At 43.1% G+C, this 23547-nt stretch overlaps 1 protein-coding gene across 1 annotated transcript in view; it reads right to left on the reverse strand.

Annotated features, from left to right (window-relative positions):
* Nucleotides 1–23547, reverse strand: part of SLC7A14 (solute carrier family 7 member 14) — a 120162-nt gene that overhangs the window by 21620 nt on the left and 74995 nt on the right. Inside the window, exons 3-7 of the mRNA XM_032630792.1 lie at nt 17539–17775; nt 15746–15963; nt 7003–7149; nt 4254–4462; nt 1197–2074 (exon numbers count right to left, since the gene is read on the reverse strand). Of these exons, the coding sequence (XP_032486683.1) occupies nt 1197–2074; nt 4254–4462; nt 7003–7149; nt 15746–15963; nt 17539–17775 (1689 nt within the window). The remainder of the gene's footprint in view (nt 1–1196; nt 2075–4253; nt 4463–7002; nt 7150–15745; nt 15964–17538; nt 17776–23547) is intronic.

The following is a 23547-nucleotide window of genomic DNA, read 5'->3' on the forward strand; positions in this document are numbered from 1 at the left end:
ATTTATTAAGCACGAACTATGTTCCGGCACAGAGGTCACCGGGTTGAACACCCATATCCCTGACCTCAAGGAGTGGATGGGCTACAACTCAATGACTCTCTATGCTGCCTTGCCCAGGCTGGTTGATTCACACATATTTGTCTTGCCTCCCTTAAGGCTGAGTTACTTATTCTTTACTTTCCTATTCCTCAGAGCACCTAAGGACTCTCCTTAGCTAAGTATTTGTTGCCAGAGACCCCAGGGTTACCAAGTTGTATAGGAAATATAAAAATAATAACTAAGGAACTTTAGTCTTCACTTAAACATCCCTCTCAAGTTATCATGAGCACCAATCCCCAGCAATTTCATAAACATCAGTGATGGTCATACAGGATAAACATGTAATGTGAATATAATATAAATTGATCCCAAAGGAAAACTAGAAATCTTAGGAATGATACAGGACTTCCTGAAGGCAGTGAAAGTGAGTTTAGAGAGAGCAATAGTAATTCACTCAAAGCTGTGGACGTTGATGACCCAACAGAGTCCTATCAGTTATCAATAGAAGGGGAGAAAAGCAACAAGGATGATGGTATGATGGGTACTTCCCAAGAGAATGACTGGAATATCAAAGGATGAAGAAAGATCTTGGGGGAAAAATGAAAAACTTGAATATTTTGCAAAGTCAACAAAAAGTGAGGGCTGTTAAATGGCGCCATGATACAATTTTGTCAAAAAACTGTGCCTAAAACCCCATACTTAATTCATAGTTTGCTCATTTAAAAAAACATGGCATGATTGATTGCCATTTTAATTTTGTTGAACGTAAGATAAATAAAATTTTTCGTTTCTAAGAATTCCAATCAGCCTTTCCCACCTTCATTTTTGTATGTTATTTTTGTCCTTTTTAAAAATGTGGATTCATTTTAAGTGGACTTTCTATGATACTAATTATCCACCAGAAGAACATCTAGTAATAGGATTCAATGAAGTGATGGATTGATCAGTATCATTCTTCAAAACTCACAACCAAGATCATAACAGGCAGAAAGGGCACAACTGGCTTTTTTGACTCTAAAGCAGGAAGTAGGGATCCACAGAACCAGCCAGATTTCTCTTGGAATAGTGATGCCCAGTCCAGCTAGGAGGTAATTTTGAGATAAGCCTGATCAAGGTCTTAGAAGGGAACTCTCAAGGCTTCAAAGGAAGTTGCTTACCCACAAAGCACCAGACCGCAAACCGGATCCACGTGATGGTGGAGAGCTTTAGCATGAGATAGATGTTCACCAACATGGCAAAGGCAGGGACAAAGGGGAGACAGGGAGCCATATAGGGCAGCTTCTTGGGGTTCTCTGGCTGCTGCAGGATCACAAACACCAGGATGCTGATCAGCAGCACCATCAGAATGACCAGAAGGATGGCCCACCAGCTCTGCTTTGAGATGTAGTCGGAACCAAAGATGATGAAGGAGCAGAAGATGAACATGAGGATGAAGAGCAGAAGCACACAGATGGTCACCGTGTGCCCTGTAGCTGCTGTGGGCCGGTCCATTTTGCCTGGAAGGCCCAGCCGGATCCTCATGGTGTAGTAACGGGGCCCAATCAGCTTCTTTAACTTGATGAGATAAACGTTTTCAGTTTCATCAGCTTCTATGCCTGTGGTCACGTCCACGGTGCCGTAGTTTGGGTGGTTGACGTTGTAGGTCGACTTGTCTGATTTCCCTATGAGCATCTCGTTGTCTCCCAAGGATGGTAAGTTCTTCGCCCCACATGTGTTGGTGGCTGGGCCGGAAAACTCTTCCCCTTCACTCACAGGAGAGCCAACTTCCTTCTCACAGTCAGCCAGAATGCCCTCCTTCTTCTTTGTGTGCTCCTGAGACAAAAACTTGACAAACCCGTCAATGTCACTTTCTGGTTGGTATCGAAGGAGCAAGACGCAGACAGAGACCAAGGTGTAGGCGAGGAGGGTGCCGATGGACATCATCTCAATCAGATCTCTCAGGCTGACTAATAGGGAGAGGAGAGCCGCCAGGAACCCCGACACAATGCAGGCCACCACTGGGGTCTCTGTGTAGGAGCTCACGTGAGCCAGGAACCTGAAGGGAGGGGCAAGCAGAGGGTTCATAGTGAGCTACACGTGGGGATTGATTCAACATGGTTTAACACCTCCTGGTCCTGTTTCTCCAGCTTACTTCTGGATTCACTGCTTTAAATACAGCTGCTATTCCCTACCCCAGGACTCGGTTCCCGGAATAGAATTTAAACAGAATTTACTTTAATTCCTTGAGTTTGAGCCAAACTTCTCTATTAAAGTTCCTACTTCGTTATGTGATGTGATAGGTTGATTGAATCTAGGGGGTTCTCAGAAATCCAAATTGAAGCATAGGCTTTGCTATGAAGAAGGGGTACTTGGCAAAGCCATACATCTGCTTGGGGGTCCTCTACACCTGTGTTACCCAAAGTGTGGTTCATGGATCAACAGCATCAGCATCACCTTGGAACTCGTTAGAAATATGTATTCTGAGGTTTTTACCTGAGACCTACCATGTCAGACTCTCTGGGAGTGGGGCCCAACAAAGTCTACACTTTAAAAACCTCCAGAGGATTCGGATTTATGCCAAAGCTTGAGAAGCACTTGCTCTACAACAGAAGTACAGAGATTTGGTTGGCAAAGTAGTACAGTCGTTGAGAACATGTGCTCCTGGATGAAACCTAAATCTGGCCACTTACTAACTGGAGAAGATAGAGAAGACCAACAAGGGTGACTGAATGGCACCCTTCTTTAGCAGTTCCTGGAGGCTTAGGTAGGTTCCCGCCCTCCTCCTCTCTCATTCTGGCGCTCCCTGCTCCCTCCTCTTCCATTCCTCCCTTATTTCCATGTTTCAGTCCATGAAAGAGGACTATAAACTGTGCTCGGAGCCCCAGCATCTTTCCTCTCGGTTTTCTTTGACAGCTGAAAAACGTTTTGGGTGTGTGAAGTTGTCACCCCTCCACTACGGTCAGCCTTTTCTTTTTTTTTTAACATCTTTTTTTTACATCTTTATTGGCGCATAATTGCTTTACAATGGTGTGTTAGTTTCTGCTTTAAAACAAAGTGAATCAGTTATACATATACATATATCCCCATATCAACTCCCTCTTGCCTCTCCCTCCCTCCCACCCTCCCTATCCCACCCCTCTAGGTGGTCACAAAGCATGGAGCTGATCTCCCTGTGCTATGCGGCTGCGGGGAGGGGGAAGGGTAAGCTGGGACGAAGTGAGAGAGCGGCATGGACATATATACACTACCAAATATAAAATAGATAGCTAGTCAGCCTTTTCTTGATCTTTCCAGCTCCCCCAAGGTCACAGCTCGGTGGTGACCTCAGGGGGTATGCGGAGGAAACGGTGCAGAATGTGACAGTCAATGGCAGAGATAAAGTCCCTGAGCTGGATCCCTCTGCACTCCTGAGAGCTCCTTGGAGGTTTACTCCTTTTTTGTGCGCTTGAAGAATGCCTTCCCTGCAAGCTCTTCACACAGTAGACACTAGGAACCAAGAGATGGGGCCACATCCCCTTTGTACCATGGGCAGATAGGCTACTTCATAGCCAGCTTAGGGGGCTGGAAGTGTCAGTGTACTGGTGTGGTTGAAAGTCTGGTTGTCGGGATCAGACAGTCCTGGGTTCAAATCCTGACCCCGCCACCCAGGAGCTGGGGGATGTGGGGCAGGTTTTTTTTTAACCTCTCTGAGTGTATTCATCTAGTATACTCTTCTGTAAAGTAGAGTTATTGTGCTGACTAAATGGGATACCATATACCTGGGATACACAAATGTTCAATAAATGGTAGCGATTGTTGCTACTATTATTAGGCTCTGTTCAGAGGGTCTTATCCTCTCTTTGATTGTAACTGTGAACTTTATCAGCTTCAGAGAGGGCAGTCATCAGGCCTCAATATGAGGGCAAGCCTCAGATGCCCCTGGGATGGGTTCTTCCTTCTGGAGGCCACCCAGTGTAGCATTTTGGCACTCATTATCTATATCAAATAAGAGGGGAGAGAGCCATTGGGGGGACATACTAGTTTGTTGCTAGATTGAGGGACCCAGAGTCAAACAGAGGGGCTGTTTTAGGACCTAAACTAATTTCACTCAAACCCTTTGCCAAGATATATGACAAGTTCCATTGTCTGTGTGACAGGCACTCACATCAAAATTACAGTCAGGCTGACAGTGGGGTGACAGTCTCCCTGGGCAGGCATGGAAGAATAGAATAAATGCCACCGAGCATAGTCCTTACCTGAAAAGGAGCCCATCGCCAGCCATGGCATAAATGATCCTCGGCATTGGGAAGAGGGAGCCCAGCAAGCTGACTGTCAGTCCTGCAACCGACCCGATGGCCACTATGAATTTTGCAGCATAGAACCCACGAGCCACAAACATCTCCATGAGCGGGGATTCCGTGTCAATTGTGTAATATGGCACCATCAGAGTTAAGATCATGCTTACCTGTTAAAACAAGAGGAAACATGGCTGGAAGTAGAGGGGTCTGTCTGAAGCATGGATGGAGGTCCCATAGGAGAGGAGAGAGGCCTGGTCCTGCATGGGAGCTGGGATCTGCCACTTCTTGGCACGTGCCTTTACTGTAGGCCAGTTATTTGGCCTTTGGAACGCTTGGTCTCAGTATTTTCTCCCCACATGTGAATTTAGTGGACTAGACCAAATCATTTGTAATATCTCTCTGTGACCCTTTTGTATCTGAGGGATAAGTCTGCAGGTGTTTCAGCTCCATGAGAGCAGAGCTACACTGATAGTTCAATGAAGGGCAGATATTATCCGATGGAAGGAGCTGCAGCCTAAGGCACTAGAGCCAGGGCCTGGCAGTGACCATGAGCAGCCTGCCCACATGGACAAGAGTCTCATTTCTTTTATACTTTCAGGGTCCTACAGGATCTTAACTGTACTAGATCTTACCCTAAAGACCAGAGATCAAACCTCTAAAGATAAATACGTAGGAGATCCACAACCGATTAACTGACGGGAGTCATGTTTCCATTTCCTCTCTGTAGCTCAGTCCCAGGAACCAGGCAGGCCAAGAAATAAATTATGGCATCAGGATGGAATCCAGTACTACTGTGGGCTATAAGACCACTATGGCTTTGCTTAACCAGGACCTATTTCTCCTCACATGTCATAGATCTGCTGTAACATCCCTCCCGTCATAATTGGCCCCAGGTGATGGAGCCGCCAGTCATAAGACCAGGTGCCCCCTGGCCTGTGAAGGCCAATCCTGGCATCAGTGAGGGAGTTCAGAGCCTGAAAAGGAGAGAGTGGTTCATTTCTAGATCCCCTCTTTGCCTATTTCTCAGGAGCCAAGATCCTCCAGTGAAGCCATGCGCCACTAGGGAGGACAGCAGCATGAATGACCACAGCCCAGCAATTTGACTTTTTCCTGGTGGTAGAATGGGTGCCTGCTGACCAACACAAGACCAAACAACCCCTGAGGCATGGTTAGGGCCCACGCATTGTAAAAGGGAATCTTTCCCAGCAACATTGGGGTAGACCTGAGAAGAGAGGGATAGATTCTTACAGCAACTCTCAGAGTGTCTCCTGCCCACATTTAGATTAGGATAGGCAAAGGTTGGTAGACGCGTAGACATATTCTGTAGTCTGTAAAGCACTATACTAAGGAAGGAGCTGTGATTATTAACTTTACTGCGTGTGCTACAGTGGTTGACTACTGGAAGAGGGGAGGTATGAGGGAGGGGGAATGCAGAGCAGAGTGTCTCTGCTGCTACCCCTGCCTGCTTCCCCCACCCCCAGCTGTTCCTGAACATTCTGTCTGCAGGGTTAATCAGGGTTGGATAAGATGAAGCCAGTTGCATGTGTGTGCATGGTGGCGGGGGGGGGGGGTTGATAACTGACCTATCCATAAAGATTTGGGGGGGCAAACCACATCCAGTGCTGCTCTCATGTTTTCCTTTGGCTTCCAGGACAGTCCTGTTTTGCAGCGTGCCTTAATGATCCCTTGGCCTGGTTTCTTCAGGTTGTTGCTAAAGGTGTTTTTCCGGGTTTTTTGGTAGGGGTTGTGAAGAGGTTCTTGTCGCATGCCGTGGCAGCAGGAGCGACAGGGCTGACAGCGTGCACCCCAGCTGCTGGCTCTTTCTTTGATAATTGTGGTGGCTGAAGTGAGTTGGACCCCCAGGACTTGGGGGGATTTCTGTAACGACACATCTGTCGGCTTATCAGCTGGTCCTCTCCACGGCCAGGGGCTGAGGGGGATGTTGCATGTGGCTGAACTATTTCTGTGATAGAAATTCTGGGATGGGAGCTGAGAGATGACACATCAGAAGTGTGAGGAGTGTCTGAGGGGCGTGATCTTCAGGAGACAGCCTGAAGGCTTCATTCTAAGGACTTCCCTTGGCAGGGAAACCTGAAGGGGCAAACTTGAGCCAGTGTAAAAAGAGGGAGCAACTGGCAGAAAGAAATTACATCTCCTCCCACTCTGCACCCCCCAACCCACCAGATTTCAGGGAGAAGCATTTCTAGAGGATGATGAATTCTCTTTCCCCACCCTGGGAGAGCCTTGTCTCTTTGCTGCCGGGAAGCTCCCAGAAGACAGAAGGGCATTGAGGAGGGAGCGCAGAGGCCCACAGTGCCTCTGCTTGCACACCCACCCGTTACTGCCAGCCTGTGATCTGAGCTCCTTGGACGGCAGCCCACTCCCTGCACACTATCCCGTGGGCAGCAGCAGACACCAAGAGCCTGTGCATAGGACGGAGCAGGGATGGGGGCCATGGCTGAAGTGAGGACCTGGGGCTTCTCCCGTCTCCAGTTTGGAGCCCTGATTTTCTCCTTGTCATTGGTGGGTGGGATGAGCTTGAGCCAGTGTAAAAAGAGGGAGCAACACGAAACATATGTGTACAAATACCGAGAAGGCACAAGTAAAGGATTACTTCCTGACAGAAGGAAACCCAGTCCCAGAGCCACATTTTAAGGTCAAATATGAAAAGGCCATGAGGAGGGTCACATAAGCATTTGGTACTTACGGATACATATGCTGTCAGGCAGATGACCAGGGAGGCAGTGATAGCATAAGGGATGGATGTGTTGGGATTCTTGGCTTCTTCTCCAGTGGTGGCGATGATGTCAAAGCCAATGAACGCATAGAAACATGTGGCTGCTCCTTGCAGCACCTGTAGGGATGAAGACATTTATCAGACTCAGAGTGTCAGGGCAGCACCAGGGCCTGATGTGGTCCCCAGAATTGCCTGGTGCCCGGCAAACAGTACTGAGTGGTAGAAGGAGTAACATGGTAGAACTTGTGCTCAACGCCTGAGTTCTGATCTCTACTTTCTAGCTGTGTGACACTGGGAAATTCCCCCATGTGTAAAATGAAGATAAGAAGGATTATATCCAAATAAAAACGAGGTCATTCAACACATTCAAATAATTTTTGGAAGTCAGTGGGGTTACAAATAAATCACTAAGTTGGCTATCCCTATGTCTTGGGGAACTCATTAACTTCTTTGTGCTCTGTTTTCATTCAGTGGCTCTCAATCACAACCAGGGTCCGTATGACTGCCCTTAGGAGATGTTTGGAAATGTAGGGAGGTACTTGTGACTGACACAGAGACATGGGGTGGGCGCTTCTGGCATTTGGTGTAGGGGGCTCAGATGCTTTTGCACAAATTGTCCTGCCCAGATTACCATTAGTGACCCTGGTAGATCCTTTCCAGGGCATCTTCCAGATGCGAAACGATATAAAAGATTTTCAGATCTTCAAATCGTGTAGTGTCTTTCTTGGGAAGACAGGTAGAGACAATTTGATTTTACTGTTCCTTTTGGGGGCTTGAGTGGCCTTGTTGGGCTACAAGGCAGGGGCAGGAGGAGGAGTGAGGCAGTGTGAAGCTGAGGAGGTGGTACCTAGTGACATCTGCTGGATGCCTGTCTGACAGGAGCCTGTGTGATCCCAAGGGTGACTGTGACTTGATGAGTCAAGCAGTGAAAATCTTCCATTGAGGAGTGTGTGACTTTCTTCCAAAGAACCTATCGAAGTTTAAATTATGTTTTCCCACCTTAGCATTCTCATTATCGGCTGAAAGTAAGAAATGTGCCTCTTTGAATGCTTGGGGGTGTCCCATTTGGGGAAGATGAAAGAGATTTTTCTGGGCTTTTGTGTATGGGGTGAGGGCATTTGGCAACCTGCAAGCTCTAGCCAGGGGGCCAGGAGTGAGGCTCATTGTGGACTGACCATTTTTTCCTTTTCTCCATATTCGGTTTATAAATGATGAAATTCTAAACACGTGCCAAGCAGACACCTGTCCCTAAATTTTCACTCTTACCTTTCCTATTGACTTCTCAATAGGTAAAAGACAAAATACTGAGAACTGGAACCCACAAGGAACATCACAAAATAGAAGATTGTCTCAAACTTTCAAAAGCAACCTTGGCTCATCTGTAAAATGAGTTGGTCTCTTCTACAGTCTCTCCTGTCAGGACTTTAATGCTTCAGTTATCTAACTGGAAGTTCTTATTCTGGGGTCCATGCAATTCGCATGGGGGAGGGTCTGAGAATTTTTCAGAGAAAAAAATACATCTTTCTTTTCACTACCCTTCAACTGAATGTTATCATTTCTTTCAGTTATGAGTGTAGGTGACTGACAGTACCTGTGACTTTGTCACCAATAGCAATCAGCTATTTTCCCATCGTATTAGTTGTTGCAGAGATCTTGAAATACCACTTGTGCTCATTGTGACTTCCAATTTATGTCAGTTATTAGACATAGATATTAATATTTAAAGCACTGATAACAAAGCACATTGTTATATCACAATTTAAAAATATTTTTATAACTATATTTCAATATACAATTGACCCTTGAACAACATGGGGGTTAGGGGTGCCAACCACAGCACAGCTGAAAATTTGAGTATAACTTATACTGGCCCTCTGTATCTGTGGTTCCCCCATGTACTCGGTTCCTTCATATCTGTGGTTCTGTATCTGCAGATTCAACCAACCACTGACCAGTGTAGTACTGTAGTATTTACTTTTGAAAAAAAATCCACCTAAGTGGAACCGCTTGGTTCAAACTCGTGTTGTTCACAGGTTAACTGTAATTGATTTCTTTCGAACTCCTGTGTAATTAGGTTATTCATTTATAAACACAATTTATACATAGTATAAACATAATTCAAAAGGGGTCCATCGGCTTCACCAGACTGCCAAGGAGTCCACTGCACACAAAAAAATCTAAGAACTCCTGATCTATTCTAATAGAACTTCTCAAACAAGCAGTTGTCACCAGAGGGGTACTTTCTGGGAGAGGAGATAACTCCCAATTTCACACCAGCAAAGTCCTCCATTTGAGGACGTGGAAAGTGTCTTTGGCATCCAGACAAGAAGGTCAAACAGATCTCACCTCGTCATACGTGGAGGTTCACAGGTTTGGAAACATGCTTGTTTTCATTTGTCTAAAAAATGTCTCTGGTGTTCAGGGATGAATGATTATTGGGACTGTAGGCTCGCTAAGCTGCTCCAATCAAGGAAAGCCTTGCTTTAAGACAGCTTCCAGAAAACAGTCCTGTCTTCTCTTCCTTTAACATCTTTCTTGCCGTACACACATGCGCACACACACGCACACGCACACACACACACACACACACACACCCCTCTTGTAAATCATACAGTGACCTTCTCTGACAATCAGTCTAAAGATGCATTGCTCCCGATTAGGCTGTCCCACGGCTACGGTGCCATGCCCACTTGGTGTGATCAGTGCTGGATGGAAAGGTCATAGATACTGCAAGAGCTCCCTGCTGAGGATAGGTGGGTAGGAAGGTCCTAATTAAGAACTATAGGGCCAATCTACCCTGGAAAAAGGTGAGAGGTCTGTAAACCATGCCATATGAAGATTAACTGAGGACCAGGGGATGTCTAACTGAAAAAGAAGACTCAGTGGAAGATACCTCCAGACAGAATTGGAGGGACACCTTCCAATTTTGAAGGCTTCAGGGGGAATCACAGAGCCATGCAAATGGGTGGCATAGGACTTGGTTAGGAGTGCAGATTCTGCAGACCTAGGTTGGTTCTGCCAGGTACTAACTTGGTGACCTAGAACAAGTTCCTAACCCCTTGGGGTCTTATTTTCTTTATCACTTAAATGGAAATAAAAATTGTGTTTAGCTCGTTGGATTGTTCCAGGGATTAAATGAGATAATACAGTCAACCACAGTCACAGAATACAATAGGTACTTAATAAATATTCCTCTTATCAGTATTTTTATTACTTTTATAAGTTTTTCTAGAACAGATGAAACCAAGGGCACAAATTCCTCCTCCTCTTCCTCGTCCTCCTTATTTTTCTTTTAGAACTTGACACATTTTATTAACTGCTTCCAAGAACCAGGAACTGTGCTTGGTGATGTGGATGCAGTTATGTGCAAAAAGCACTCTGAGCTTGACTTCCTGGGGCTTGGAGTCTAGAGGACACTGCATGACCCGAAATGCTACCTTGACTGTGGTAACAAACTGAACAAGATTAATAAATATCTATATTATTTGTAAAACACGGATGCTACTATTTCCCAGATGAATGAAAGAATGGATGGCAGTTACTGATAATGATTAGGTACCAGAAAATTAACTATGATCAAGTTGGGAAGAGAGAGAATAAATTTGCAAAGAGAATATCTGTTAGCCTGAACTTGCATGTGTAGAACTAGAAAGAAATTATGGTTGAAGAAAGACTAAACAGATCAAAGGTAGGACATCTGGAGGTTCTACTGCGATAGGCAGGACACGGAATTTAACTCAGATGGTTCAAATGAATGATTTCAGTGAAGGCACTCTAAGGGTCAGGGCTGGGAAGAAGTGAGGAAGAAATACCCTGGCCTTGTTCTCTTCTCACCTTCTGATCTGATGATATCTCCCATTGGCTAAGCCCAACAGGAAGCAACCAGCAGGGGGTCTTCTGGAGCACAGAACAGAGCATGAGGGGTAGAGAATGGATCTGGGGACTGTGGGCAAATAGGGGAAATTCAGCGCACCTGCCAAGATCAAACAGACTCTGGCCTAACAAGATATAGATTAAATAAACAGATTATGTAAGAAAAGATAATACAATTAGCAAATAGGGTCACCTTTTTACCTGAGTTAGTTTGAATAAGTTTTTCTTCCTTGTAAGCAAATAATTTCTGGTAAATACAAAAGAACCACGAAATGAAACTGTGTATGGGTGTATCTCTACCCAAATACCCACTAAAACTGCTTTCCACTTCACTCTGCCCAGATCTCAGATCCGGCCTCTGGTATTTACGATTAGGATACACTTCCATGCATGAAAGAATGTGTGTGGTACCTAGGGGTGAGCATCTGTGAATTAAATTGGTGGGTGAATGTGTGTGTGTGTGTGTTTCTGGGTTCATCTGTACTTTATCCTAACTTTCCTTTAATGTTTTATATAAATAAAAAAAAACAGTATTGATTTTTATTTGATGACATTAATGGAAATTGTCTTCCAAAGTCCACCTGGTGTAGCTGCTCAGCCAGGCGATCCAGATGGCTCCTTCCCTCTACAGAGGTTTGTGGGGAAACAGCACGTCCCTCAGTTGCTGGCGGGCCGCTGCTTAATTAGTTGACAAAAGAATGTCATTGCTGGCCTACTCAGCGTCTGGGATCCCTAAACGCTGGCCCTCGTGCCTTGCTGATATTTGAGAGGCATTAGGATGCGGCAGCTCTCTGTATTCTGCCTTGGCGTGTCTGCCAGGTGTGCCTAGGAGATAATTAGGCACATTTTTATAATTCACTCTCAGGTCACAAGACAAAACTCCAACTTTAACAGCATTTCCTTCCACCCTCATGCTCCAGGTCTATTAGCAGCCTGTCCACAGCGACAGTGGAATGTGCTAATACGTTCCAACAAGTGGATTCAAATGTGGAGACATGGGAAACAGGTTTTCCTTTGTTTGGAGGCTGTCAGCATTCTCCACAAATACTTGCTCTGAACCATTTTCCTGGGAGCTATTTGTGCTGGTAGAGTGTCTTATTTGGTTAAAGAGAAACCATAAGATAGCATCGAGAACAAATAACATATAGCGAATACACATCCAACAATGTACAAGAGCTGAGGAATTGCAGATGGAAGCAGGGGTTCAGCTGAGGGCCAGCAGTTAACTTGATATAGGGGAAAAAAATGTTTGTTGTTCTTAAGCTCTTCAAGACCAAAGAAGCATTTGACCCAGAACCTGTAAGTGAGTAAACCATTCCTTATGCTATTTTCTTTGGAAGGAAGTGGTTGGAGCAGGGAAAGAGTAGGCTTCTGAGGGGTCCATGGCCAGAGGATGGATTGCTCTTTAACTCTTTCAGAGTCCTTGAAAATTGTGTTTCAAGTCGTGTAATGGTATCCTTATAAACCACTCTGTCCACAGTGGTTTCCTCCATCCCGTCCTACCTAAAAGGATTGAAGAAGAAAGTGGACTGGAACTCTACACTAGTTCCCTTGTCGGGGTGGGTCAGAATTTCCTTAAGGAGTGAAGAAGTTCATGAAGCTGCCAAGTAGGCAACTCGATTTTGTTGACAATTGTCAGATGACAGAGTAGGGAGTGTGTTTATTCACTTGGTGGATGACATGCTCGTGAGAAGGTGTCAGATCTTAAAAAATAGCCTCCATATTCAAACTGGCCTTGCTGGACTGGAAAAGCAACCTGAAACCAAAGTCAAGAAAGAACAGGTCTAGGCAGTCGGCTGTGGAGGAAATGTACAACGCAGAAATCCAAGGCCAGGCAGACAGCAGAGAGGATGAGTCAGCATCATCTTCACGCTGGGCTGTCCTTTGTGCTCAGATGGTGTTTTTAGGCACAGCCACTAGGACATATATTTGAATTTCTTGCAGGGAATATGGATTTGCAGTGAAAAATCCAAAATCCCAGCCAAGCTTTTTTGGTGACCAATGACAAGCCTACTCCAGGTAGCACGTTTGGGTTGGAGTGAGGTCAGTGGCCAAAGGTGCCAAAAAAGACAGTTGGTTCGATGCGTGCAAACCTGGGTGTAATGGAGTAAATAAGGGCTTTGGCTCATCTAGGACTGGGGTTGAATTTCGACTCTATAACAGTCTAGATCTGTGATCTTAACTTTTCTAAACTTCAGTTATTTTGATGTAAACGTGGAGATCATTGTACTTATCTTGCAAGGCTGTGGTGAAGATTAAATGAAAAGTGTATATGAAAGAGTATGTCATAAGGAAAAAATTGTTAGGGATGGCATCCTTCCTTTCTTTTTTATGCCTGATTTCCAATTTTCTTTTCTTGCTGTAGAAGCTAGTGAGACCTGGGATTGGGTAAATGGGAAGCCCCTAAGCCTAGCTTGATTAGCTCCTTCCGTGATGAGGCAGCTCCTGACTGAGGAAGGATGTGGATCCCCTGAGCAGGGAGAGGAGATCCTCCTAAAGAGAATAAAGACCCCAGAACAAAGCACAAAAGGAAGAGCTAAAAGACTGGTTCATCTTCTTCAGCATGGGCAAAGGGTATTTGCACAGAGGATATTGACTATTTCCAGTCTTCACATGGGGCCTAGACTACAGTGTGTGCCATTTAGATAAGTTCTTAGGGAGATTTTGAAAATTAAACATGATCTGAGTAATTAAGAAGAGTTTTCAAATTGCTTTGATATGATATAGTCTTAGTAAAAATGCACTTTTGGCCTGGGCCGGCTTAACTATACCCCCATCTTAATGCTCCTTCTAGCTCCAAGACCCCAAGACTTTGTGAAGGCTTAAAGGAAATGAAAATGTGACATGTCAGATTAATTACATTCTTACTTTTTTTTTAAAGAAGGCTCAGAAGGGAGGGGTCGTCCTACATAAGGCACTCGGTGTAATGGAAGGGACTTTGGAGCCACACACCTGGGTGGGAATTTCAGTCCTGGCACCGACTAGCTAAATGACTTTAGGCAAGTTACCCAGCTTCTCTGAGCCTTGAATTCTCTATTTGTAAGTTGGGGATAGCAGCACCTGCTTTAAAGTTTTGTTTTAAGAGTGAGATAATATTCATAGAGCAGAATGCTGGGCACCCAGCAGGTAGTGGGTAAATTCTAACTCCTTCCTCCTGTCATGATCACTGTTGCTAACCACACAATGTGCACATAAAAACATCTAAGATTTTATTCTTTTTTTGCAAACATTTGGTTGTCGTTAGTTTTACCACTTGATAGATGAGAAAACCTGAAAGCACAGAAGTTAACTGTTGGCCAAAGTCTCGTAGTAGGTCCATGACCCAGTAATTTCTTACATTGTTAAGAAAATGGTGAGAACATTTTCATGTGCTATGATGAAAATGCAGTTGAGTTCTGGGAAAACATTCTTTCTTTTTCATTATTACAATTTGTTGTTTTCTTATTTGATAGGAAGGGAACGATTTGTATCATAAGAAAATATAGACTTGGGAATCCAGAATGGGGTTAACAGTGTTTCTTTGTCTCTTCTTCTGGTTTTAACCAGTTTTAGGATTTATTCACTTCAAGAGGGAGGGATGAACTCTGCAGAATTCTTACTGATAAGCAGAAGACTAGAAATCTTGGCTTAAATTGCTTCCTTGCTTGTTTCTCTGCATTGAACAGCGTGGCATGGTTTAGAATACACAGAAGTTATTTTGAGTGTTCTCCAAGAGCTATTTCTGGTCCCTGGACCTCTTGGAGGAAAACCAGTGTAAGCAAAATCTACAAAAGCAAAACTGGTGGAATCCTGGACTTGCTTCTGTCACTGATTCTGGGTGGGTGTGCCTCTCCCAGCCTCAGTTTATTTACCTGTTAAGTGAGGGGATGGGACCAGGTGACCTCTGTGATCCCTTCTAACTCAAAATTCTCTGATTTATATTCTACTCTTTGAAAAAAAGAAGAATGAGCTGGTGAATTTTACCAATAAATCCATAAAGTAAGCATTTTTAGTCGTGCTAGAGAAAGAATCCAGGTGCGACTTAGAACTAGTACTTCTCAGTATAAAGAATTTGCCACTTGGACCTTCCCATCTTTCTTTAGCATAAACCACACCATCAGGTCACAGGGATGAGATCTGAAAATGTCCTTTTGGTCCAGCGCACTCTCTTGCCAACCCACAGACCACACCAGGTGGGCTTCTCTGCTCTCAGACCCCAGCAGAACTCTCCACCTTAGGTCAAATGATGGGATTAGATTTGAAAACTGTTCTTTTCTTTTTCCATACCCAGGCAACACTCATGCTTTCCTCACCCGCCCACTCTCCCAGCCTCCTTTACTGCCTTCTGTATTTACAGACTGTCTGAATAGACTGTAGAGAGATTCTGTAGGCCTGAGCTGTTCATGTACAGGCTGTGGAGTCAGACAGTCCTGGCTTTGGGTCCTGACTTGAGCACTTACACTGTGTGCTTAATAGCAAGTCATTTGACCTCTCTGAGTGTGAGTTTTTTTCATCTGTAAGACCAGAATGTAAATATCCTCCTTGCAAGGTTATTAGGAAGGTTAAATGAGATATTATATGCAGAGCACTTAGTGTAATATTAGGTATATTGCAAGTGACCAAAACTTCAAGTCTATTATTGTTTTCCACATAAAATAGGATCTCAAATGTTTGTGAAACAAATAAATAAAAAAGAACCTCTTCTTCAGAGCATTCCAATTAAATTCAGATAAAAGGTGATGAAAAGAGTGCCATGAAGGTTATGAGACAAGCAGCATTTTCTTGAAAGTATGTCTCAGACTGTCACAGGGTGGAAGGCAGAGCGTGCAACAGGTACACTGGGATTTAGGAATGAACTCACCCCTGACCAGCCGTGGGGCAAGAACTGGCCCTCAGACCAGTATTTCCCATTGATGAAGAAGCAGCCTGCAATCATGATGAACACCCACACTGCCAGGTTCAGCACATTGAGTACGTTGTTGAAGCCCACAGAATTCTTCACCCCCAGTGCGACAATGATGGTGACGATGACTGCGATCACCAAAGCCAGAAGGTCCGGGTATGATTGTTTTCCTTTCCCTAGAGTGGAAAGACATGAGCTAATATTGTCCAAGGAGAAAAAATCCCAGGCCTACCCCGGTGCATCTGCACTCAGCTCAGAGAAAGGTGGTCAGTTTGTTACGGAGGGAGAAGGAACTGTGTGTGTGCGTGAGTGTGTGTTCGCCTCCACTGTGGTCCACAGGTGTCTGTTTGCAAATGGGAAGGTTTTGGTATATAGGTGAGGCGGCCTAATATCCTGGACCAAAAATTGGGACACATGATATGACAATTACAGCAGTGCCTATGGAACCATCGCATGAAACATCCAAAGTCAGGACTGTCCCAGGACATCCAGATGTATATATGGATCTGACATGTTATTTGAACTGTTTTATCTTCATTGTTGTTTAGTTTATAGTCCATACATTTCTCTTTGTTAGCAAATTTAGAAATACGTGTCTTTGAAAATTATTGGAAGAAGGGTGTTCTTTCCGTTTGAGTGAATGTGGTTGTGGAGAAGGTGGCCGGGGAACATGCCCCGCCTTTTTTGGTCTTGTCTGTTGGCCAGTGGACTCCTGCCCTCTATAGAATGGAGACGGCACTGCCTCAGCAGTCACACTCCTGGATTTCAGCTGAACTCTTGCCTGTAACCAGCTGTGTGGCCTTGGGCAAGTGCCTCCTTTCTCCGGACCTCATCTGTAAAGTGAAAGGGCGGGCTACCTGATTTTGGAGGACACTTTCAGACCTAAGATTCTATGAAATCATTATACTGAGAAAATGTGGTCTTCATATTTTTTATCTTCTCATGGTATCTAGGTGCTCAGCATTTTGGTCAGTTCTTCTGAGATAGGGGCACCAAAGTCAAATGACTTGCATGCAGCCACTGAATTAGTCCCTGGAAGTTCTGGGGCAAGACCCCAAAGCCTCCTCATCTACTGTTTAGCTTCCCTTGAATGTAAAGGGATAGTCAGACATCAGGATGGAAAGTGGGTGGTAAGTGAGGCTCAGAGCCTGAAGTGTCAAGGTATTTGTTACGTGAGCTTCTGATTATTTAGTATTCACTCATTTCGGTTACTCATCCATTCTGTTTCTTTTAGAAATATATTTGCTTATTTAAAAATTAATGCCTGCTTATTTATGAAAAATTTAAAAAATGTTCTAAGGAAACCACTGGAGAAGTTCCTTATAGTTCTTTTTCCTGTATTAGTTTTATTTTTATATAGTTATTAACATGATGCACGTCCAGTTTGTATCCTTTGTCATACAGCATCGCATCAAAAACATATTCCATGCTATTACAGCAGTCTTCCTGGTCTTCCTTTTAATTGCTAGCTCTGTAATATGCTGCCCTAGTTTATGTAATCACTGTAGAATATTTAAGCTGTTTCTAATGTTTTGTTATTATAAATAAGGCTGTGATGAACATCTTTTCATATAAAGCTTTTATGGAAACTAGAATAATTTCCTTAGGATAGATTCAGAGGGGAATTACTTGGCAAAAGGAGATGTATTAAGGCCCTGGATACGTTTTGCCAAATTGCATCCTGAAAGCGGAACCCATTTATTTGGCTCAGCAAGTTTGCATGTTGGGGTTAGAGTCTGTGGCAGTCTCACCCAGGCCGTTGAGGGTTCCCACGCTGTCCGCCATCCGGCGGCTGACCGTGTGGTTGGCCAGAGAGTCAAACATGCTGCTCAGAGCGCTGGCGCCGGCCGCGGTGCCAATCAGGTACTCCAGGATCAGGTTCCAGCCGATGAAAAACGCCACAAACTCCCCGACAGTGACATAGCTGTAGGTGTAGGCCGACCCAGTGGTCTTGGGGACGCGGACTCCAAACTCTGCATAGCAGACACCTGCATGGGACACACACATGGATGATGGATTTCAGGAGATGAGCTAAACTTCTGGTGGTTAACCATCTTGGGTAGAAAATACTGGAAATCTCTGGGATCTTAGAACAAATAGGCAAAGTTTTATATAAATGAATCAATTCAAAGTTCTAATGTGTTCCAGCTTCACTTCTGGAAAACTTTTTAACCTGAATGAATGCCAGAACTAATTCTAAGGAACTATTAGAAGCTGATCTTTTTCATTAGGAAAACTCCCGGTTATTGTATGTGTCTCTGTCATTGTTACTTAGGTGTCAAGATATCCCGAGTGAACATGGATCTAACTCATTATGACCCCACAATTGATGGCACCAGGGTTAGATTATGCTAGCATTCTTCTCTTTCATTTTTACCTGTTACAAAAGATGTTCCTCATTTGAGAGTGATGCCTCAAGCAACCCTCGAAAATCCTGTACTATACTGGCGGGTGGGTGGGTAATAACAATGCAAATATAAATAAATGACTAGTTATTAACTAGGAAATTTAGCACATACAAAAGATAATTTAATGAACACTTTTAGAGTGCCTACTGTGTGCTTGGGAAGGTGCCAAGTGCTGGGACTAAGAAAAGACAAGTAAGGCAGGGCCCTGCCTTCAAAGGGAGCTATCCCAGGAAATCAGCTTACATCGTAGGCTGTATAAGCTCAATAATCCAGAGACGTATAGGAACAAGGGGAGCAGAGATACGGCACGTGCCTCAGCTGGTTTTGAGGTATACGGAGGAATTAATTGCACTCAGAAGGTAGAACATGAGGCAAAGACATGGTGGGGAGAGACAGTAGTATGAAGCTTTGGGTGGAGTGGGATGTGCCTGGGGAGGCTGGAGAGGCAAGCAGAAGTCATGTGTTTTCCAAAGTGGGTCAGGGCCGCCTTCCACCAGAGTCATCTGTTGAATTGTAGTTTTGGGAGATGGAGACCTGGAATCTGCATTTTAACAAGCTCCCCACTTATATTTGAGAAACACTGATATATTGCCTCATTTTTTTGTTTTATAGAATTAGAGATCAAATTAGAAAGAGACAGGGAATACACCAAACTTCTGGAAGTTGGGAGAATATTCTACATTGTACTAGGAACTCTGGATTTGGGGCCAATGGGTGGGGTACCAAGTGGAAGGACAGACATAAGACAGCTTGGAGGAAACACACCAGGAGTGGGATATAGGAGGAGGTAGAAGGGAATTCAAAGTAAACTTTACTTTCAGTCCCAATTTTGTTAAGAGCCAATCTTGAGGTTCTCTCATCACAAATCAGGGAAAAGTTGTCCACTCTTTTGTGACTAAAGAGAACAAGTTTCTTCTTTTTTTTTTTTTTTTTTTGGCGGTATGCGGGCCTCTCACTGTTGTGGCCTCTCCCGTTGCGGAGCACAGGCTCCGGACGCACAGGCTCAGTGGCCATGTGTGGGATCTTCCCGGACCGGGGCACGAACTCGTGTCCCCTGCATCAGCAGGCGGACTCTCAACCACTGCGCCACCAGGGAAGCCCTCTTCTCCTTTTGAAGGGAGTAAAATCAATGCAAGGAAGCAAAAAGAGAGATGTCAAAAACATGGACACAATGAATGATTAAATGTGATGCACTGTCTCTTTTCCTTCCACTCAGTGGCATCAGTGTCAGGGCGTCCATGTGGAAGGAGCACTGGACCAGCTGGGCTGCCCTCTTGTCTTGACTCTACCTTGAACCTGTGTACCCCTAAACGTTGTTTCCTTCCTTGTAAAGTAAAGGAATTAGGCTGGGATGCTGTCTTAAGTGTCTTTCTACTCTGACAATCTAAGATTCTATTGTTATATGGAATTTTGCTACAAAATATATTGAACATAATTTTCTTTTAGTTACTGTATTGTCCTGTATTATGGAGATGCTCTCAAGGCTAGCAAAGCTGTTTGTCCCTACCTTGAATGGCCTAGGCTGCTACTTATTTTGAATTTCTATGTCATCCCCCTTCCCTCCACATTGTAAAATAATTTTCATCCACTTCCTGGAGGTCAGACTCTCAGTTGTTTCTTCTTGTTGCTGTCGCAAGGCTTACATGGAGCAGTCTGACCTCCTCCTATTCTAAATTGCTGCTTCCAAACACCTGATGTTTAAATTCTTAGGGTGAGTCTAAAATTAAGAGAAAGTGGTGTCAGATGGAAGGCCTGAGGAACTCTATAAGGAAAGTATAGAATGTGTAAGTGCTGAGTGTGAGACCTGGTGATATTTTCTTGGATGCTTGGCAGACTTGTGTAACTTATGTGTTCTTTTCTCCTGAAGGGAGTTGAGTTTGCACATAGAGTAGGTTTCTTTTTAAGTGCAGTATAAGGAAGAGCTTAGGAGGTAACTAACTTACTCTCTGTAGTGCAGGATCCACATCTTTACCCAGTAATTCTTTTTTTATGTTTATTTATTTATTTTTTTCTTATTAGTCATCCATTTTATACACATCAGTGTATACATGTCAATCCCAATATCCCATTCAGCACACCCCCGCCACCATCCCCGCCGCATTCCCCCCTTGGTGTCCATACGTTTGTTCTCTACATCTGTGTCTCTATTTCTGCCCTGCAAACTGGTTCATCAGTACCATTTTCTAGGTTCCACATATATGCGTTAATATACGATATTTATTTTTCTCTTTCGGACTTACTTCACTCTGTATGACAGTCTCTAGATCCATCCACATCTCTACAAATGACCCAATTTCATTCCGTTTTATGGCTGAGTAATATTCCATTGTATATATGTAGCACATCTTCTTTATCCATTCGTCTGTCGATGGGCATTTAGGTTGCTTCCACGACCTGGCTATTGTAAATAGTGCTGCGATGAACATTGGGGTGCATATGTCTTTTTGAATTATGGTTTTCTCTGGGTATATGCCCAGTAGTGGGATTGCTGGGTCATATGGTAATTCTATTTTTAGTTCTTTAAGGAACCTCCATACTGTTCTCCATAGTGGCTGTATCAATTTACATTCCCACCAACAGTGCAAGAGGGTTCCCTTTTCCCCACACCCTCTCCAGCATTTGTTGTTTGTAGATTTTCCGATGATGCCCATTCTAACTGGTGTGAGGTGATACCTCATTGTAGTTTTGATTTGCATTTCTCTAATAATTAGTGATGTTGAGCAGCTTTTCATATGCCTCTTGGCCATCTGTATGTCTTCTTTGGAGAAGTGTCTGTTTAGGTCTTCTGCCCATTTTTGGATTGAGTTGTTTGCTTTTTTAATATTGAGCTGCATGAGCTGTTTATATATTTTGGAGATTAATCCTTTGTCTGTTGATTCATTTGCAAATATTTTCTCCCATTCTGAGGATTGTCGTTTCGTCTTGTTTGTAGTTTCCTTTGCTTTGCAAAAGCTTTTAAATTTCATTAGGTCCCATTATTTTTGTTTTTATTTCCATTACTCTAGGAGGTGGATCAAAAAATATCTTGCTGTGATTTATGACAAAGAGGGTTCTTCCTATGTCTTCTTCTAAGAGTTTTATAGTGCCCAGACTTACTTTTAGGTCTTTAATCCATTTTGAGTTTATTTTTGTATATGGTGTTAGGGAGTGTTCTAATTTCATTCTTTTACATGTAGCCCTCCAGTTTTCCCAGCACAACTTATTGAAGAGACTGTCTTTTCTCCATTGTATATCCTTGCCTCCTTTGTCATAGATTAGTTGACCATAGGTGTGTGGGTTTATCTCTGGGCTTTCTATCCTGTTCCGTTGATCTATATTTCTGTTTTTGTGCCAGTACCATATTGTCTTGATTACTGTAGCCCTGTAGTATAGTCTGAAGTCAGGGAGTCTGATTCCTCCTACTCCGTTTTTTTCCCTCAAGACTGCTTTGGCTATTCGGGGTCTTTTGTGTCTCCATACAAATTTTAAGATTTTTTGTTCTAGTTCCATAAAAAATGCCGTTGGTAATTTGATAGGGATTGCATTGAATCTGTAGATTGCTTTGGGTAGTATAGTCAGTTCACAATATTGATTCTTCCAATCCAAGAACATGGTGTATCTCTCCATCTTTAATTTCTTTCACCAGTGTCTTATAGTTTTCTGCATACAGGTCTTTTGTCTCCCTACGTAGGTTTATTCCTAGGTATTTTATTTTGGTTTCAGTGGTAAATGGGAGTGTTTCCTTGATTTCTGAGTTTTCATTGTTAGTGTATAGGAATGCAAGTGATTTCTGTGCATTAATTTTGTATCCTGAAACTTTACCATATTCATTGATTAGCTCTAGTAGTTTTCTGGTGACATCTTTAGGATTCTCTATGTATAGTATCATGTGATCTGCAAACAGTGACAGTTTTACTTCTTCTTTTCCAATTTGTGTTCCTTTTATTTCTTTTTCTTCTCTGATTGCTGTAGCTAGGACTTCCAAAACTATGTTGAATAACGGTGGTGAGAGTGAACAGCCTTGTCTTGTTCCTGATCTTAGAGGAAATGCTTTCAGTTTTTCATCATTGAGAATGATGTTTGCTGTGGGTTTGTTGTATATGGCCTTTATTATGTTGAAGTAGGTTCCCTCTATGCCCACTTTCTGGAGAGTTTTTATCATAAATGGGTGTTGAATTTTGTCAAAAGCTTTTTCTGCATCTATTGATATGATCATATGGTTTTTATTCTTCAGTTTGTTAATATGGTGTATCACATTGATTGATTTGCATATATTGAAGAATCCTTGCATCTCTGGGATAAATCCCACTTGATCATGGTGTATGATCCTTTTAATGTGTTGTTGGATTCTGTTTGCTAGTATTTTGTTGAGGATTTTTGCATCTATATTCATCAGTGATATTGGTCTGTAATTTTCTTTTTTTGTAGTATCTTTGTCTGGTTTTGGTATCAGGGTGATGGTGGCCTCATAGAATGAGTTTGGGAGTGTTCCTTCCGCCGCAATTTTTTGGAAGAGTTTGAGAAGGATGGGTGTTAGCTCTTCTCTAAATGTTTGATAGAATTCACCTGTGAAGCCATCTGGTCCTGGACTTTTGTTTGATGGAAGATTTTCAATCACAGTTTGAATTTCATTACTTGTGATTGGTCTGTTCATATTTTCTATTTCTTCCTGGTTCAGTCTTGGAAGGTTGTAGTTTTCTAAGAATTTGTCCATTTCTTCCAGGTTGTCCATTTTATTGGCATAGAGTTGCTTGTAGTAGTCTCTTAGGATGCTTTGTATTTCTGTGGTGTCTGTTGTCACTTCTCCTTTTTCATTTCTAATTTTATTAATTTGAGTCTTCTCCCTCTTTTTCTTGACAAGTCTGGCTGATGGTTTGTCAATTTTGTTTGTCTTCTCAAAGAACCAGCTTTTAGTTTTATTGATCTTTGCTATTGTTTTCTTTGTTTCTATTTCATTTATTTCTGCTGTGATCTTTATGATTTCTTTCCTTCTACTAACTTTGGATTTTGTTTGTTCTTCTTTCTCTAGTTCCTTTAGGTGTAAGGTTAGATTGTTTATTTGAGATTTTTCTTGTTTCTTGAGGTAGGCTTGTATAGCTATAAACTTCCCTCTTAGAACTGCTTTTGCTGCATGTCATAGGTTTTGGATCATCGTGTTTTCATTATCATTTGTCTCTAGGTATTTTTTGATTTCTTCTCTGATTTATTCAGTGATGTCTTGGTTATTTAGTAATGTATTGTTTAGCCTCCATGTGTTTGTGTTTTTTACAGTTTTTTCCCTGTAATTGATTTCTAATCTCATAGCGTTGTGGTCAGAAAAGATGATTGATATGATTTCAATTTTCTTATATTTACTGAGGCTTGATTTGTGAC

The sequence above is a fragment of the Phocoena sinus genome, chromosome 4 (genome assembly GCF_008692025.1).
Source record: "Phocoena sinus isolate mPhoSin1 chromosome 4, mPhoSin1.pri, whole genome shotgun sequence".
Lineage (NCBI taxonomy): Eukaryota > Metazoa > Chordata > Mammalia > Artiodactyla > Phocoenidae > Phocoena > Phocoena sinus.